Below are 19,317 nucleotides of genomic sequence, written 5' to 3' on the forward strand. Positions count from 1 at the left end.
CTCCACCTTTCAATTAAATTTTTTTATTAAATGCATGCATTTTTTGCAAAAAAAATAAATAATTTTGCAGTGTTTGTATACCTTCTATAACTTGTGTTGCACTGGTAATTACTGGCTGCAGAATGAGTTAACTGAGAATCCGTCAGTGAGCTCATTCTGAAGATCCAGTGGGAGAGACCCTTTTATCTGCCTTTCTTTTAGCTCCTCTCAGCTGATTTATGACCACAGACCACATCAGAGTTGAATGTGGTGGGAAACAAGAGATTGGAAAAGTCAAATGATGCTAAATTTCCAATAAAACCAAATTGCTACAAAAGTGTGTGTGTGTGTGTGTGTGTGTGTGTGTGTGTGTTTGGTGGGTGGCAGGGGTGGGTTAGCCCCAAATATATGATTGACAGTGAAAAAAAAAATAAGTGTCCCCATCTAAGAACAACCCCTTTAAAGGCAGATGTTACCTTTACACCTATCTGCATTGTAGATTTGAGCGCAGCTCTGGATGTGGCTGCAGTATAGGACGAGGGTAATGCAGATATGGACTCCTCCATGGGCATTTATTTTACCTAAATGTATGTATTGGGGGGATAAAAGTCATTTTTACCATAAACTTTGCACTGTTTGGCATCTACAGGCCCTTTGTTTCCCCTCCACATTTCTGGCTGCAGAATGAGTTAACTAAAGAACGTTCAGTGAGTTAATTCTGACTTTTAAAAAGCCTCTCTGCTGATTATAAGCTAAATTTAGTTGAGAGAAGGTTGACGAAAGAAACTTATTAAAATCTCTCCGTCCGAAGGAGCTCACTCATGGATTCTTAGATAACTCATTCTGCAACCAGTAATACACACTGCAACATGAAGGCAAACACTGCAATATATATATGAAAATTATTTTAGGACATAATGGATTAAAGTAATGAAAACTTACTCAACATCGTATAAAGGTTTTAAAGTGTAAGGAGTATTTTTTTTTTTCTTTGTGCGTGTGCATTAATACTGACTACATACCGTATATACTATTTGCAGGGAGTGAATATATAACTCATAGATTTTAGGTTGTACATAAACTATGGAGCTGGGATCCTGCCTGTCTGCTGCTGTTTTATAGGGGTTATCCAGTCTCAGAAGGAAAGTCCAAAGTCACACTGTGCCTGCAGACTGCCGAATCGTGACAGTGTGCATAATACCGAATCGTGACAGTGTGCATACTAACTACCGAATTGTGACAGTGTGCGTACTGCCGAATCGTGACAGTGTGCATACTAACTACCGAATCGTGACAGTGTGCGTACTGCCGAATCGTGACAGTGTGCGTACTGCCGAATCGTGACAGTGTGCATACTAACTGCCGAATCGTGACAGTGTGCGTACTGCCGAATCGTGACAGTGTGCGTACTGCCGAATCGTGACAGTGTGCGTACTGCCGAATCGTGACAGTGTGCGTACTAACTACCGAATCGTGACAGTGTGCGTACTGCCGAATCGTGACTGTGTGCGTACTGCCGAATCGTGACAAGTGTGCAGACAGCCGAATCGTGAGTGTTCATACTGCTGAATTGTGACACTGTGGAGACTTTCAAATCGTGAAAGCATTCAGAGTCCACACTATCACAATTCTTCTGTATTCCCCTCTCATTTGACCACACATACATGTGCTTTTTCACTTTTGCACTCACATGCCAACTAGCCTTTCTCAATTCTGCTCAGTGGAGAGAAGCTGGGTGAGACTAGTCGGCAGGTGATCACAAGTGCACAATTCTTCTGTCTTCTCCGTTGGCTTGAGCGCTCATTTGTCCACACGTGTGATATTTCACATTTGCGTTCACATGCCAACTAGACTTTCGCACTTCTTAATTTTCTTCAGTGGAGAGAAGCCGAGTGAGACTAGTCTACATGTGATTACAAGTACACATTGTATACATGTGACCACTGAACAACACGGGACATACAGGGGAATCTTGACAGTGTGCTCAAAGAGAGACTACAGACTTTTTTCTTCTCAGACCAGATAACCCATTTTAAGGGCTTATTCCCAACCGTCAGATTATGAGTCCTGGTTATAGCCATACATTTCATGCCAAAAACTGTAATGGATCTCATCATTAACCTGCTTAATTTGATTGGGGGGGAGGGGGTAATAAAAAAAATAAAAATATTTTACTGATACAACCGTGAGAGAGTCACTGTATGGACTTTATTAACCCCATCATTGCCAAGGGGATCACAAAATAATGCAAGGTGGGAAGCCTTACTATCCTGGAGGATGAGCATGCAAGGAAAGACTAAGGCTATGACTGCAGCAGCGTCTGCCTCCTATCCCCGCACTGCGTGTAAATCTGGGGAAGAATGGGTTAAAATGGAGCTATATATAATATTCTCTGCAGGAGAAGAAAGTGTTAATGCGTTTCCTTTGTATAACATGGCGCCCTGTGACAATGTAACTAGTGTACCTTAGTATAAATAAAGAACTCTACATTGTGTCTGCGTTGTGTCGACTCCTTTACTTTCCAGTGCTCCGCACTTTTTTTTTTTTTTGATTAACCCATAGAGCTCCCATAGAGCTCCAGAGTAAAAACTGTGTACACACAAGGTAATTGCATATTTATGGCAAGTGACATGTCCCCTTCTATAAGCATCATATCTAAGGCAGATGACACCTCTCATGGTGCCATTGGCTTTGCAGAAGGTGTGGGAGTCCCATCAGAGTGTATTTGCTGCTATTAGTGGCAGCCAGTGATAGATCAGTAGCGTACATCTGCCATTCCCTCACTCTGCACAGTGCCAGGGTATCCTATATGATGTATATTCATACTGCACAGTGTCAGATTACCCTATAGGATGCAGTTTTTCACTGCTGAGTCTTTGTGTGATGTGATCCAGTTTTTGTTCTCTCTCCCCTGCCTCCTGCTTGTGAAAGGCTTCTCCCTGTCAGCTTAGGACTTCAGGAGCCTGAAATAACATCTTGTAGGATACACTGGAGATTCTACACACACACACACACACACACCCCTAATCTACAGTGTGTCCACCCATATCCTGTCCACCGCCATTAACTTGAGAACGGCGGAAGCTATAGGCATAGAAGTGGTGTCTAGGTATAGTAAAGTAGCCATGCGCTATGCAATGAAACCACCTATAGCCCCACCTGGTGGAAAACAATGGAGTTAGCATTTTTATCTCAAAAACAGCCCGCGATAGAGAAAAAAAGTGAATTACAAAGTTGTAGGGCATCATCAATTCAATACGAATCGACACCTTGCATACAGAAATGCTATGATAAGAACGTGTAAAACTCACAAGGCTGCGGACGTGAAGCGATACCTCATGGAGACCTTCCTACAAGTCATTGGGTATGGTGGCTGCGTGGAGTTTCCTCCGCTCACCTGACCTGACCCCATTGGACTCCTTTCTGTGAGGTCACATCAAACAGCAGGTGTATGCGACCCCTCCACCAACATTGCAGGACCTACGACGACGTATCACAGATGCTTGTGCAAACGTGTCACCTACCATATTGCACAACGTGCAGCAAGATACAGTATGCTGTGCACAGTCCAGATGGGCATTGCAGCTGACGGGGGACACTTTGCGCATCAAAGTTAATTGAGTGCCATATGCGTGACCAGCATTCAATGTTTTGGGGGGGGGGGTCATGGGTTTCATATCATAGCATTTCTGTATGCAAGGTGTCGATTTCGTATTGAATTGATGATGCCCTACAATTTTGTAATTCACTTTTTTTCTCTATCTCGTTCCGTTTTCGAGATAAAAATGCTAACTCCGTTGTTTTCCACCAGGTGGCGCTATAGGTGGTTTCATTGCGTAGCGCATGGCTACTTTACTATACCTAGACACCACTTCTATGCCTATAGCTGCCGCCGTTCTCAAGTTAATGGCAGTGGACAGGATATGAGTGGACACATTGTATATGAGCCATTTGAGAAGTTTTATAATTAGCTAATCATTCGATTCACCCACTGGTGGACACAGACAGAAAAGGGCCCCTGTCCAAGAACAATATATGGGCCCTTTGCAGCCCAAGAACTCATCAACATGTATAATACCTGCTTTGGAGGTAAAAATGGAGCCCTCCAACCTCTTGGGTCCTTGTGCAACAGCACAGACTGCACAGATGATATGTCCACCCCAGCACTCACCTATTTGTGAGGCTCAATTTACCCTCCAGTTGGCACTAGATCCATCTTGCTGTAGTTTTCAACATGGCTCCACACCGACCACTGTATTCTGCGTTGTTCTGTGCACTGTATGGTCTTGTACAGTAGTTTGTTAGCCCAATTTTATCTTCTGACATCTGCAACAATATGGCAGTGTGATGGTGGAATATGGGAGGTTGTGTATAATTTTGTGTAGGTTCCTATTTTAGGCATGGTGCTCTGTCCATTCAGTGTATTCCTTGTGTGTACATTGTCCTGTTTGCAGGTTAATCACCCCCTAACGGGCTTTTGTCCCTAAGTCTGGGGGAGGGGGCCTGGGATCCACCTAAACGCTCTGCTTACCTGGAGGATTATTCATTCCGGCTGAGAAAGACACGAGAGAAGGCGTATGGCCAGTGTCCCACTTGCGATTACCGCGCGTCTATCTTGCGGGAGTTTCATTGTGTAATACCCGTCACGGACTCGCACGCTGTTCACAGGAGCGGGTTGGTTGCATGTATCTCTGTGCAGCCGACCCGCTCCTATGAGCAGCGTGTGAGTCCGTGACGGGTGATGCACCGTGAAACTTGTGCGAGATATATGCGCGGTAATCGCAAGTGGGACACCGGCCTGAGATTGATCCTCTGAGGGAGAAGCTGCGGCTACAGGCAGCACCCCAGAGAGACTGTGAGAAACTCCCGATTTCCCTGGAAAAGGACTGCTGGAGGATTATGACTAACCTCCTGGGACATTTATCCCATTACTGGACTACTTTACCCTCTGTGTGATGGATTATTTTATGGACCTTCTGACTTGCTTGGAATAAATGTTCTTTGGATTGTCCAATCATCTCTCGCTCCGTTGATTGTGTGATATCGGAGAAGGACCCCGTGACAGGCAGCCTGTGTTTTTGTTTTTACATCAATATTCTGTAAGCTGGTTTCCAGCAGACATCAACAATCCTGCACTCCCCTCTTCCTGCACAACAGAGGTGATAACTAGGTACTGCATAGCTGACACAAGCAGGGCTCAGCTGCGCTTAATGCCTTGTACTGATAGATCAATGATGCAAAACTGAAAATGGACACTCATTTTAAGCACATGGCAGAAGATTATCTTCTGCCATATGCATCAGCATTTCTGCTTATGCTGTATTACATGACTGATCTGTCAGCAACAGGCATCAACTGCAATTTGATCCTGCTTTTGTCAGCTCTGCAGTGCTTTGTTATTACAAGCTTTGTTGATCAGCCAGAACAGAGTGCAGAGTTGTAAATCTGTGCTGGAAACTAGATCTAAAAACACAGGCTGCAGTGTTGCAAAAAGTGGCATATTTAAAAGGAAGCTGTCATGTGGGAAAATGCTATTAACCTGCATTCCGGCATCTGCACATTTAACCTTGCAGCTGGGAGGAAATTAACTATATTCTTACCGGCATCGCCCTATGTAGTATGGAGCGGCAGCTTTAACCACGCCCCCTGCTTTGACTGACAGACGCTCTGCATTGGAGGAAGCAGTCAGTGCGGAGGGCACTGTCACAGCCGCTGCTCTCCATTTAGAGCGCTGACTGAACCCGGAACGCTGCCGGGGGGAATGAAGTTAATTCCCTCCCGACAGAGGGGTTTAATGTGTAGGTGCCAGGCAGGTTCAGAACGCTATTAAGCTGCAGATTAACCCCCATATCTGCAGGTTAATAGCAATTTTCCATGTGACAGGTTCCCTTTTAAGAATGAGTTACCGTATTTTTCGGATTATAAGACACACTTTTCCTCCCAAAAATTTGTGAGGAAAAGGAGGGGTGCGTCTTAAAATCCGAATATAGCTGATTGGGGGGCTGTCTGTACGGCTCTGTGTGAGGGCGGGCGGTCGGGTGCATGTCGGTGCCCGCGACTGGCTGCCGCTCTGTCGCTGCGGCCAGGTGCCACGTTGTGCGGGTGGGTGGGCAACCTGCTGGCTGCAACTCTGCGTATGGGTGGGTGTCCCAGTCAGTCCGCTGTCCCGGTTTCAAATGATGGCGCCGGGGTCAGCGCGTGCACAGATGGAGCTCTTGGATGAGAGCTCAGTCTGCGCACACTCCGCTCCGGGCGCCATCATTTGAACCGGGACCACAGACAGACTGGGACACTCACCACACTGGCCTGCTCCACCACTGACCCGCAGCCGCTGCCACCACTGACCCGCAGCCGCTGCCACCACTGACCCGCAGCCGCTGCCACCTCTGACCCGCGGCCACCTCTGACCCGCGGCCGCTGCCACCACTGACCCACTGCCAGCACAACCTCTGCCTCCTGTGACCCCGCTCCACCACCGCTGCCGCCCCCCTCCGGTAAGACAACACCGGAGTATAAGGCTATGTGCCCACGCTGCGGATTTACTGCGGATTTTCCGAAAATCTGCAGCAGCGGCACTTCCAAGCCATTTCAATGGCATTTTGGAAATGCTGTGTCCATGCTGCGGATTTTTCCGCGGCGGATTTGCCGCGGATTTTGATCCGGAAAAATCTGCAGCATGTCAATTATTGTTGCGGATTTTGGTGCGGATTTTGGGTATAGAATGGGGGGAAAAAAAAAAAATCCGCATCAAAATCCGCGGCAAATTCGCGGTAATCCGCGGCAAAAATAAGGTGCGGATTTGCCGCGAAAGTCGCGGATTTTCATGCAGAAAAATCCGCAGGTACATTCTACCGTGGACACATAGCCTTAGACTGACACCATTTTAATTTATTTTATTTTTTTTACCTTTTTTTTTATTTCTAAATTTGGGGTGCGTCTTATAAAATGAAAAATACGGTATATTGGTAAAAATGAATAACTATATGTATGATATTATAAGACTGCAAAATTTTGGGAATTACCCTTTAAGGCTGGCTGTGTTATGAGCTCTCCAATGACCAGTGACCACCAATCTGGTACATGCTCTAATGTGTAGACAGGAAGTCAGTCTCTGACTTTGTGTGAACTAACAGGATGACATCACAGGCTGCTATACTTTTGTATATGGCAGAAGATAAAGAGTTGTGTACAGAGCCATACTGAAGAATAGATTGTGTCGGATATATGTGGGTGATGCAGCTGGACACAGTATAGCAGAATTGTGCTGGAAACAATGCAGGTGGCGCTAGTCAGGAGCACACAAAAGAGCGAGGGAGAAAAGGGTCTGCAGCACTGAGGAGAAGCAGGGTGCAAGAATAGGACTGCTCGGATAAAATAAATCACAAACTCAGAATACTGATGGTGATTTACCATTACTGGAGTTCTACTTTACATTTCCCGGAAAAGGCACTGAGCGGCCCCCCAGGACATGATCGTCAATATCAGACACCCTGCAAGCACGGTCTACAGTAGATGGAGCTCACTGATCAGATATTTGACGTAAAGCACTATGGTTGGTAAACCCCTTTAAGAGACTATTAAAGGGGTTGTCTTTGACTTTTCACAACAGTGTATTACAATTCTTGGATGACCAGATTATATCTTCTAATGATTGGGTAAATGATGTGCTAATTCCTGGCTGTGTAACATAAATGTGACTGATGTGTTATACCTGCAGAGCAGCGCTCTGCATCCTGTGCCTCGTGAGTTATAATTCTGCAGATGCTTGAAGCCACAGATTAGAGGATGAGGGCAGAGACTACTCATGTGTTGTATCTTATGTACCGACAACTATGTCTTCAATTGTAATTGTATATTGCATCCGAATGTATCTGCTGCATTAATGTTATATATTATGTTTCTATATTCACATGTAATTATAAAGATTGTGATTAATTGTATTGTTAAAGGGCATGTCCACCTGTTATGTGTATGGAACCTCCAAGATGATTCACTGTGTGCATGCATGATAATTTATGTAATGTATGTACACCGTAACCACACCAGCAGAATAGTGAGTGCAGCTCTGGAGTATAATACAGGATGTAACTCAGGATCAGTAGAGGATAAGTAATGTATGTACAGAGTGACTGCACCAGCAGAATAGTGAGTGCAGATCTGGAGTATAATACAGGGTGTAGTTTAGGATTAGTAATGTAATGTATGTACACAGTGACTCCACCAGCAGAATAGTGAGCGCAGCTCTGGAGTATAATACAGGATGTAACTCAGGATCAGTACAGGATCAGTAATGTAATGTATGTACACAGTGACTGCACCAGCAGAATAGTGAGTGCAGCTCTGGAGTATAATACAGGATATAACTAAGGATCAGTACAGGATAAGTAATGCAATGTATGTACACAGTGACTGCACCAGCAGAATAGTGAATGCAGCTCTGGAGTATAATACAGGATGTAGCTCAAGATCAGTAATGTATGTACACAGTGACTGCACCAGCAGAATAGTGAGCACAGCTCTGGAGTATAATACAGGATGTAACTCAGGATCAGTACAGGATAAGTAATGTATTGTATGTACACAGTGACTGCACCAGCAGAATAGTGAGTGCAGCTCTGGAGTATAATACAGGATATAACTCAGGATCAGTACAGGATAAGTAATGTAATGTATGTACACAGTGACTGCACCAGCAGAATAGTGAGTGCAGCTCTGGAGTATAATACAGGATATAACTCAGGATCAGTACAGGATAAGTAATGTAATGTATGTACACAGTGACTGCACCAGCAGAATAGTGAGTGCAGCTCTGGAGTATAATGCAGGATGTAAGTCAGGATCACTGCAGGATCTGTAATGTAATGTATGTACACAGTGACTCCAACAGCAGAATAGTGAGTGCAGCTCTGGAGTATTAGAAAAAGTAATGCATTATGAATATTACTCTGATTTTCATCTGTAAAATTATGAAATGTGGACATGCCCTATAAATCCTATTTGCACAAAGAAATTGCAAGAGGGGTCTTGACTTTCTGATGATTTTCTGCACTTTGGGGGCGCATGTTATAACATTGTATAGAAGTGTCTGCTTTCTCTGTACACGTGATTTATGATAAGTCATGAGCTTTTCTGTTTGGGAGTGTGGAAGATACCAGAGTGCAGTTAATACTGATGAAGATATGACGTAGCCCCCTCCCTTTCCAAGTCTATCCTCTGGGTAGGTGGTAAATTCTCAATCACTCTGCATGTATATACATTTCGGATACATCTTTTGCATGATTGTACATGTAGGAGTGGTACAATTTTGACTTTTGATCTTCGCCTTTCTATATCACATGCAGAGTAATTCAATATTCTCAATCATTGCCGAACTCAGGACATTGAATTTATCAATTCTCAGCTGTAAAATCCTGCATGTACCGTGTAATCAGAGACCGGGGGGTTACACTGCTGAGCCCCCGGCGGGCGCCGTAGTCACGATCGGCTTGTCAATATTGTACTTGACCCTCGTATCTTCTGCACTGAGCTAATGTCACTGTACTGGATGTTGTAGCTAATATACACCGGCAATTCTGAGGTCGACTGTCCGGCCGCACAATGCACGCAGCGCCCCCTACTGGAATATTAACACCTTTGTTTTGGGAACATTTTTCAGGCGATATGTCACATTTTTTTGCTTTGCATCACATTGATGGAAACTGTCAGCAATTTAACTCCACCCCCGGACATGTGACCTAACGGCTAAGCTCCCAAAATGCAATGCTTTGCAAACTGGAAACCAGTAAAATATTTCCAGTTTAATTTTGCACTTGTTCCTACTTTGTTCCTGTGTACACTGTCCCTTTCTAGCAACCTGCCAATCAGTGGTGGCAGTGTGGGGTTGCACAGATTAGCCTGACTGGCGTGCATGCGACACAGTCCTGATTCCAATGATGTGTCACTTACTGGGCTGCTTGGTTCAGCTTTGAAAGAATTCCTGTTTTCTCTGCTGTAGATATAGCAGTGCCCAGAATGCTGTGCTCTGAATAAGCCCGCCCACACCACTGATTGGCAGCTTCCTGTGTACACTGTCCATTACTAGCAACCTGCCAATCAGTGTTGGTGGGCGGGGTTACACAGATTAGCCTGACTGGCTTGCATGCGACACAGTCCTGATTCCAATGATGTGTCACTTACTGGGCTGCTTGGTTCATCTTTGAAAGAATTCCTGTTTTCTCTGCTATAGATATAAACCTGACTGGCTTGCATGCAGTCCTGCAGTGATAATCTCCTGCTGATAAAACACTCATTGCGTTAAAACTATAGCACACAGCCTAGTAAGTGACACATCCCTGGAGTTAGGGTTAAACCACGTTTTTAAAGTGGTGGACAACCCCCTTAAATGGATCTGCCAGAATTGGCCTACCAGTATCTGGGCAGGAGAAGGTGAATTCCTAGGACTGATTAAAGAAACTACAGTGGTCCGGAAAGCATACACCCCTATATAGTCTAACTTAAATGGAAAAAACGTAATGGGTTGTAAACTCTCACGTTGTACAAAGGGTTGGTAAGACGTAGTACAGCGTATTTCCCACAGCAGAGTAGTGAAGAATAGTTAAAGTAACACTGTAACAGAAAAAAGGCTGAAGTACAGCAGAGTAACTTCAGTAGGCAGTTCACAGGCGAACCACCAGAGGGCAATAGAGTAGTCAAGCAGTCAGAGTCTAGTCAGGAAAGTCAAGTCACTGCAAAGGGAGTAATCAGGACCAGGCCGGGTCTGGGAATCTCTGGAGCGGGGAATACCGGTCCTGTATCATGACATAAATAATGTTCAGTATGTAAAGGTGCAAAATACATTTCCTGGGATGCACTGAGCTGTTAAGAAATGTTTGTCAGGTCCATTCTGGTTACAAGAAGTCACCATACTGGCAGATTTGTGATTGCAGATCCGAATGTGACTGGAGTATACCATGTGATTTTGATCGACCGCAGAAATAGCAAAAATGGAGTCAACGGAGCGACCATAGACTGGGGTGGAACTGAAGACAAATTTATTTTTATATATATATTTAAAAAAAATATAAAAAATCCTTTTTTTAACAATATTTTTAGTTTAACTTCTAGATTTATTTTTTTGTAAGGACCTGGTGTTAAACCTTCCAATTATCACCAAAATGTAACAAAAAATTTATCAAAAACTTTCCTCTAACTTTTTCACTTAGCTCTGGTGGCTGGCGCCCTTTATAAAAAAATAAATGGTAATACTTTTTGTGTCCTGCGGGGGAGCTGTAGGCAAGAATAAAGCCAAGTTTTGTAATTTGCCTGCCCCCAATTAGCGCTAGATCTACAACCTCCAGTCTATTAAGCCCAAATTTCCCCCCAAGTATTGTAAGCTAGTATTGTGTGGCTTGTGGCCTTGACCTCAGAGTTGCCTCCTTTTTTTTTTTTTTTTTTATTTTTTTACCGTAGTATTAACATCATGTTATGTATTGCACTAATGATCCATGTCATATTCTCCTTTGTGTCCATGTGCTTTCTTATGTTCTGTACGGAGGCATTGTGGGTGTCTTCATTTATTTTATATTTTTCTATGTAATGAGCTAAATGAGGACTCGTTTTGTGTCTGAGCTGATGGGCATCGCGTACTAATGAGAACAGCGTCAGTGGGGCGAATATTGGGGGGTCCATAGTGCATTGCATCTGTTACGTATGTGACGAGAGACCCCCACTTCATAGACCCACAAAATGTGCTGATCTTATTTCTGTGCACCGATTACTACAGTTAATGAAAAATTTATAAGGGGTGAGCCATTAAAGGGATGTGCCATTAAAGGGGCGTGCCATTAAAGGGATGTGCCATTGCTTTTCCAATAAAACTTAATTGCTGTATTCTGAAAAAAAGTGTCAAAACTTTTTATCACATCATTTGAACTTCTTGCCGTCTTTAAGATCTCTGCTTTCTGTTAGTTAATGGAAAAAATAAGATCTGATATCTCTCCAGCTTGTGACTTTCATATCCAGATTGGAGGATTTCTATTCTCCAAATTCTCCAGACTGAGGAGCGATTGCTTAAAGGGGTTGTCCTCAACGTCATCACTGTGACCTACGGTAATAGGCCGGGAGTGGTGAAAACTTAAGAGTTAAAAAAAAAAAACTACATGCTGAAATTTCAAGGTTGCAGCTGATCAGCAGCTTGTAATGCTCGCGGCTCATGTAGGGGTAGCGATGCGAGATTAGTGGACCCACTGGACCACAGGGGGGACCTCGGCTTACCCTTTAGTGGGAGGGGTTTAATTAAGCAGGGTGACTGAGGCAGGCTGGACAGGTGTATATGGACAGGAATGATAGGAAGGCAGATACTGGAAACTGACAGGGATAACAGGACCTGACAAGTAGCTAGCAGACTGCTATACAGACTAACTGAATGTGTTGCACAGGCATCTCCCTTAATGGGAGGGTGCCTTAACTACATAGCCTATGGCTGAGAGGCATTTCCTGGAAATTGTGCATGTCTTAGGAGCACTCCTGGGAACCCTGTGCAGCATGTACATGGCCCAAGAGGGGAAGGAGGCTGCAGCACACTTGGATGGCCGGGGAAGTGCAGGGGTGGATGCAACCCCGCTGGGGCGGTGAGTAGGTCGGCATCTCTGCAGAGATGACGGCACTACACAGTCACTGATTAGCTACAGTCGTCACATGACGTCCATCACGCAACAAGAGGAAATGGGGATATAGGCAGGCTCACCAGGCCAGTAGGTGAGTATGATAGATTTTTTTCTTTTTTTTGTTTTATTTTCCATCTCTTAGTAATGTTAAGTAATCTGAAGGCAGCATGATGTAGTAGCAGAGAGCCTGATTCCAACAATGTGTCACTTACTGGGCTGCTTGGTTCAGCTTTGAAGGAATCCTGTTTTCCTTGCTGCAGAGCTAGCAGTTCTCAGAATGCTGAGCTCTGAATAACCCCGCCCACTCCACTGATTGTCAGCTTCCTGTGTACACTGTCCCATTACTAGCAAGCTGCCAATCAGTGATGGGGGGCGGTGTTACACAGATTAGCCTGACTGGCTTGCAGTGATAATATTAAAACTATTGCACACAGCTTAATATGTGACATATTCCTGAATCTCAACCCCTATATTATGCTGCTCTGATTGCCTTTAAACCGGTGGACAATCCCTTTAAAGGGATTTGCCACAGTTGGTCTGATCAGTAGAGAGTGGATTCCTAGGACTGATTAAAGAAACCACAATGGTCCGGAAAGCGTCCAACAGGCACCTTGCATGTCCATTTAGTTATGGCAGCTCCTCTAATCCCATTCAGATCCCCCTCCCCAAATGTTCACCTAAAGCCATCATGTACATAAAGCAGGATATAGAGAAGAAGCTGCGCAGAATTATATTTTTGTTTGTTGCAAAACTTTAGTATAACTTGTATTTAGTGATGGGTGGACTTACAGATAACCGGGACTGGTAGACCTGGAATTGATCCCGGATATCTGGCCGGACGCCGGTCCCCATGTAAGTCTATGGGGACCAGAATCCGGCATTTAAAAATGGTGGTAGAAGGGATAAGAGGATAGGATCAGGTGTGCTATACTTAGAGTCTCCGACGCGGCTGTAACACTTCCTGCGGCTGCTCATTCACTGCCGGGGCCGCTCATAACCTTCATGCACATGCATTGGTTTCCCCACCCACCGGAGTCTGTGATTGGGTGCACTTAGGCGCGCCCCCGCGCTGAGTGTCAGCTGACTGCTTCCAATAACAGACGTTATGTGCATTTATCGTGGTATAAAAATAATTGGCGTAGGGTCCCCCCATATTTATGATACCCATCACAGATAAAGCATACGGCTACAGGCTGCAGCCCCAAGCCATGTGCTTATCTTGGCTGTGTATCAAAATAAGAGAACTGCATCAGTTTTTATTTTTTAACTATTTAAATAAATAATTTAAAAAACAGCGTGCGGTCCCCCCCCAATTTTGATAACCAGCCATGATAAAGCCTGCCAGCTGGGGGCTGGTATTCTCAGGTTGGGGAGACCCATGCTTATTGGGCCTCCCCAGTCAAAAAATAGCAGCCTGCAGCCGCCCAAGTTTGTCGCATCCATTAGACAGCACTCTGGTACGTTTGAAACCACGCAGATCCTTTTACAATCCGGGACTGCCCATCTCTATTTGTATTTCATTCATTGATATTCCTGCTGTTTGTATGTATTAGTCCAGTGGGTGGTCCTATTTATGCATGCATAATAATACAGGAAAGTAGGCCCGCTCACTAGGCTCTTATGCACACAAACATGTCTTTCCCCACAAAAAATGAATAACATGGTGATCAGCTCCTCCTGTAACAATTGTAACAAACCCTCAGCTGTGTGACGATCTAGGTCAAGACGTTTTTATCCTTTTAAACGTAAATGTGAATTTCACCATTCACTGCCAGCAAACAGAGATCTTGAAAATGGTGTGGAGACAAAACTTTTTTTGTTGCCATGCAGCGGTTCCTCCAGGATCTAAGCTCATGCCTCCCTGCTGGTTCGGTGTCTTCCTACATAATACACCATGTTGGAGACGTCTCCCAGAAAACATGACATTGGTTTACAGCACTGAGGGCGGGAGTGTCAGAATTATGAATGCTGCTCTGGATGCAACTTGAATATAAAAAGTGTAAAAAAAACGCGGAGCCAACTGTATAGACGCACGTATGGCTTTATTAGGGCGCAGTCATATGCATTTTATTCGGCAGAGGTTTATAGTGTGCTGCCTCCTTTGGGTTTACCGTATCCTCCTCTCTCGTTACAGACGGTCCACCCGTTGTCACCCATTATGACATCTCCGACACAAACTCGGACCCAGAGGTGTTGAACGTTGACAACATGCTGGCCGCCACAGTTGTCAAGGAGCATAATTCTCTGTCCAAGCAGGAACCCCTGGCATCGTGGCGCACAAGGGGGCTACTTGAAGAACTCAACGCCGATTCCGGTACATCTGTGGCTTTATTTTCTGGGTTATCCAATTTATTGCCATTGGGGTCATATGGATGTCATTTAGGGGCTTTGTTGCTTAGTTGGAGGGTAAATTTACTGATCTATTGTTGGGGGGGGGGGTCTAATAAAATATAACATTGTTCATTCTAAAAATACACAGCCAAAACCCCCCCAAAAAATATAGACCTATAGAAAAAAAACAGACAAGGTAGAGTGTGGTTCCCCCCCAAGAAGGTTCTCCAGTACGGGGCTTACACAAATTTCAAGGTACCACTTGACAAGTATATAATTTATGAGTCCTAAAGTGGAGCAGGATTGATTACACCTTAGGCTAAGTTCACATTTCCGCTAAAATCTATCAGTCACAATCCGCTGCTCTTGTAAACAGCGGAATCCGTTTAGCGGATTCCGCTGCTCCCATAGACTTGTATGAGCAGCGGATTGTGACTAATGATGCTGCGTTGCACCCTCCGCCCGACTGATCAGTCGTGGAACGACTGACCGCCGGGCGGGGGGAACGCAGCATGTAACGTTTTTTGAGCAGCGAGATCCGTCGGATTTCGCTGCGCATGCTCTCTGGCTCCCTGCACACGTCATCAGCTTTGGTTGGTTACCCGATATTTACCCTGGTTACGGTGCAAGGAGCCAGCGCTAAGCGGTGTAGGCCGTAACCAAGGTAAATATCGGGTAACCAAGGTAAACATCGGGTGCTTTGCTGTTACCCGATATTTAGGCTGGTTACGTGTGCAGGGAGGCCTTTAGGCTGGTTACGTGTGCAGGGAGGCCGACACTTCCCCGCTCGGCCCCGCCCCCTCCCGCACTCCGCACATGTATGTACACACACACACACACACACACACACCTGTCCCCAGCCATGCAGACAAGCACTGACACCCTCGTCTGGCCCCGCCCCCTGCTCGGCTCCGCCCCCTCCCGCACTTTGCATGTGCACACACACATACATACATATATACATGCACATACACACACTCACTCACACTCACTCACACATACACTCACCTGTCCCCAGCCATGCAGACCGCAGCACTTCTACTGACATCCTCAGCGCCTGGCCCCGCCCCCCGCTCGGCTCCGCCCCCTCCCGCACTTTGCATGTGCACACACACATACATACATACATACATGCACATACACACACTCACTCACTCACAGATACACTCACCTGTCCCCAGCCATGCAGACCGCAGCACTTCCACTGACATCCTCAGCGCCTGGCCCCGCCCCCCGCTCGGCTCTGCCCCCGAACTCCGCCCCCCGCACACAACGGAATCCGACAAAGAATTCTGTTCTTTGTCATCCGTTGTACAGCGTTGAACAGCGCATCAGTCACATGCGTCAAGCGACGCATGTGACTGATACAAATCAACGGAAATGTGAACTTAGCCTTACCGTAATATAGATTGGTGAATAAACGAGCAGGATTTTAAAAAAGGGGGGTGGGGAGGTATATGGAGGAAAAGATACCACAAACTGGATAGTTTATTGTCCTGGGAGAGCCACCATCCTAGACCAAGCGTGAGATCCAAAAAGGAAGGGGTTATGGAGGTAAAGATACTACAAACTTGAGGGTTTATTGTCCTGGGAGAGCCACCATCCTAGACCAAGCGTGAGGTCCAAAAAGGAAGGGGTATATGGAGGAAACGATACTACAAACTCGAGGGTTTATTGTCCTGGGAGAGCCACCATCCTAGACCACCGAAGCATGAGATCCAAAAAGGAAAGGGTATATGGAGGAAACGATACTACAAACTCGAGGGTTTATTGTCCTGGGAGAGCCACCATCCTAGACCAAGCGTGAGATCCAAAAAGGAAGGGGTATATGGAGGAAACGATACTACAAACTCGAGGGTTTATTGTCCTGGGAGAGCCACCATCCTAGACCAAGCGTGAGATCCAAAAAGGAAGGGGTATATGGAGGAAACGATACTACAAACTCGAGGGTTTATTGTCCTGGGAGAGCCACCATCCTAGACCACCGAAGCATGAGATCAAAAAAGGAAGGGGTATATGGAGGAAAATATACTGCACACTCGAGGGTTTATTGTCCTGGGAGAGCCACCATCCTAGACAAAGCGTGAGATCCAAAAAGGAAGAGGTGTATGGAGGAAAAGAGATACTACAAACTCGGGTTTATTGTCCTGGGAGAGCCACCATCCTTGACCATCAAAATGTGAGATCCAAAAAGGAAAGCACCTCCGATTGACGAGAAACTGTTCAGAGATTTGTGACTTATATAGAGCAATCAAAAGATCTTGCAAAAGCAGTTTTTGGAGGAGAAAGGGCTACCCCAGAAGGCTATTGGCTGATGCTTATAGACACACATTTGTCAAAAATTGTAGCATCCTTCTTACATCAAAACATCAAGAAGACCAAGAGAGAACGGTTAGACTAGTTGGTACATACGATTATCTACATGACGAAGTAACATCGTTTGAAACTTCTGCAATGTCTTAAAGGGAAACAACCAACAGGATTTTCATATATAAAGTAAAGCCAGTGCTATACTGGTGCTAAGATGCTGAATGTAAGGATAGCTTCTGTTCTGAGATTAGATGTTTTATTTCAGAAATATGTGCAAGTAAAGTTCCAGCAATGCACTGCTACTTGATTGACAGGTGCAACAGGAAGGGAATTTGTGGGTCAGGTATTGCTATCTATTCCCGCCCCAGGCTGCCTGCCTGGCCTTGCTCCCCCTGCCGCCGTCATACACGTTAATTTAGACACAGACAGAGGCGGGAATAGATAGCAAGACCCTACCCACGTATTCCTTTCCTGTAGCACTTGTCAATCAAATAGCAGTGCATTGCTGGAATTTGCGCATATTTCTGAAATAAAGCATCCAATCTCTGAACAAAAGCTAGGCTTACACACAGCATCCTGGTGCCATGATAGCACTGGCTTTACTTTATGTATGAAAATCCTGCTGGTTGGTTCCCTTTAAGAGCCAATGGGGACCTTGAGGAATTTCTTCTCGAACGACCAACACTCCCATATCGAGGGGCAGAAAAACCTAAAAGATCATTTGGCCCACAGCCATTTTACAACCTCTAGTTGTAGGAATGTTAATTGGCTGGGACAACGGATTAAAGACGCCTTCAAGTGTGGCAACTGCAGAGCGGGTAGGTTTGTCTCTAAGGGATGACTCACGCTGACGTATAATATGGAGGAGTGCAACGCTGGAAAACATCCCATTGCACTCCGACCAATGAGGCAGAGCAGATCTGCATATTTTTTCTCAGGTCTAATTGGCGTGAGTAAAAAAACTCAGCAAGCTGCGATCGACCGCATATATCTGACGAAACTCACCAATGCAAGTCTATAGGTGCGAGAAAAAAATGGGCCGATTTTTACACACCGTTCACAGCAAGAACCCTTCTAGCAACCAATAAAACAAGCAAAAAGTTGTATAGATTGATAGATAGATATCATGCAGTTATATAATTTGACAACTCCCTACATAAAACTATAAACTTGCACCCTTTAGTCTCTTTCCTGTCGCACTAAGAAATGTTCAGCCTGCTTTAACCTAATAAATAAATTAAAAATAACGTGCAAAGGTAAAGCAGACAGCTGGAGGCTGATATTATCAGGCTGGGAAGGTCCAGTTATTGGGCCCTTCCTAGCCTAAAAATAGCAGCCCGCAGCCACCCCAAAATTGGCGCATCACATAGGAGTGCTACAGACGACTACCCACATTCACTAATGCACATAAGAACCAATGACACAGCAAAAAAGGACCTGGTAACTATATGTAAATAATTTGAAGATCAAGGCTGGAAAGTGAAGGAACTGGAAGCGCAGGTCTTCTTCTCTTCCATCCTCACAGTGGATGGACATGGAACAAGGAGATTAAACAGGATTCTACAGGTGAACAACTGGCTACATCGATGGTGCCGTCATCAACGTTTTGGTTTTCTTGACCATGGAGTGACTTGGATGTGAAATATATGGGCCAAAAAAATTACGCAACTAATGAATTCTTTAGAGTCTTGCGATTACAAGTGGAAATAAAGAATAAAGACAACAAATTATAAATTAAAATAGAGGAGCAAAAGAAATAGACTACAAACTAGAACGTGTCTATACAAATGCACAGAACATGGGAAACAAACAAGAAGAACTGGAGCTAACACAGGAAGAGAGATGATGTCAGGAGCATCACTGAGACTTGGTGGGATGATGCATATGATTGGAATAGAAACCTTGAAGGCTACAACTTATAAAAGAAGCGGGCTTATCAAGAGGGGAGAAGGTGTTGCATTTTATGTTAAAAATGCAAATATCTCCACAGAAATCCAAGCTTCAGAGACTGGTAGCTCTGTAGAAACTATTTGGGTAAGAATACAATGAGAGA

The 19,317-nt window shown here is 44.9% G+C and overlaps 1 protein-coding gene across 1 annotated transcript in view; it reads left to right on the forward strand.

The window, feature by feature from the left end:
- The window catches only part of ARK2N (arkadia (RNF111) N-terminal like PKA signaling regulator 2N), a 69,058-nt gene that overhangs the window by 31,813 nt on the left and 17,928 nt on the right, over positions 1-19,317 (forward strand). The window contains exon 3 of the mRNA XM_075327424.1: positions 14,758-14,937. Coding sequence (XP_075183539.1) covers positions 14,758-14,937 — 180 coding nt within the window. The remainder of the gene's footprint in view (positions 1-14,757; positions 14,938-19,317) is intronic.

Source organism: Anomaloglossus baeobatrachus, chromosome 1 (assembly GCF_048569485.1).
Source record: "Anomaloglossus baeobatrachus isolate aAnoBae1 chromosome 1, aAnoBae1.hap1, whole genome shotgun sequence".
NCBI lineage: Eukaryota > Metazoa > Chordata > Amphibia > Anura > Aromobatidae > Anomaloglossus > Anomaloglossus baeobatrachus.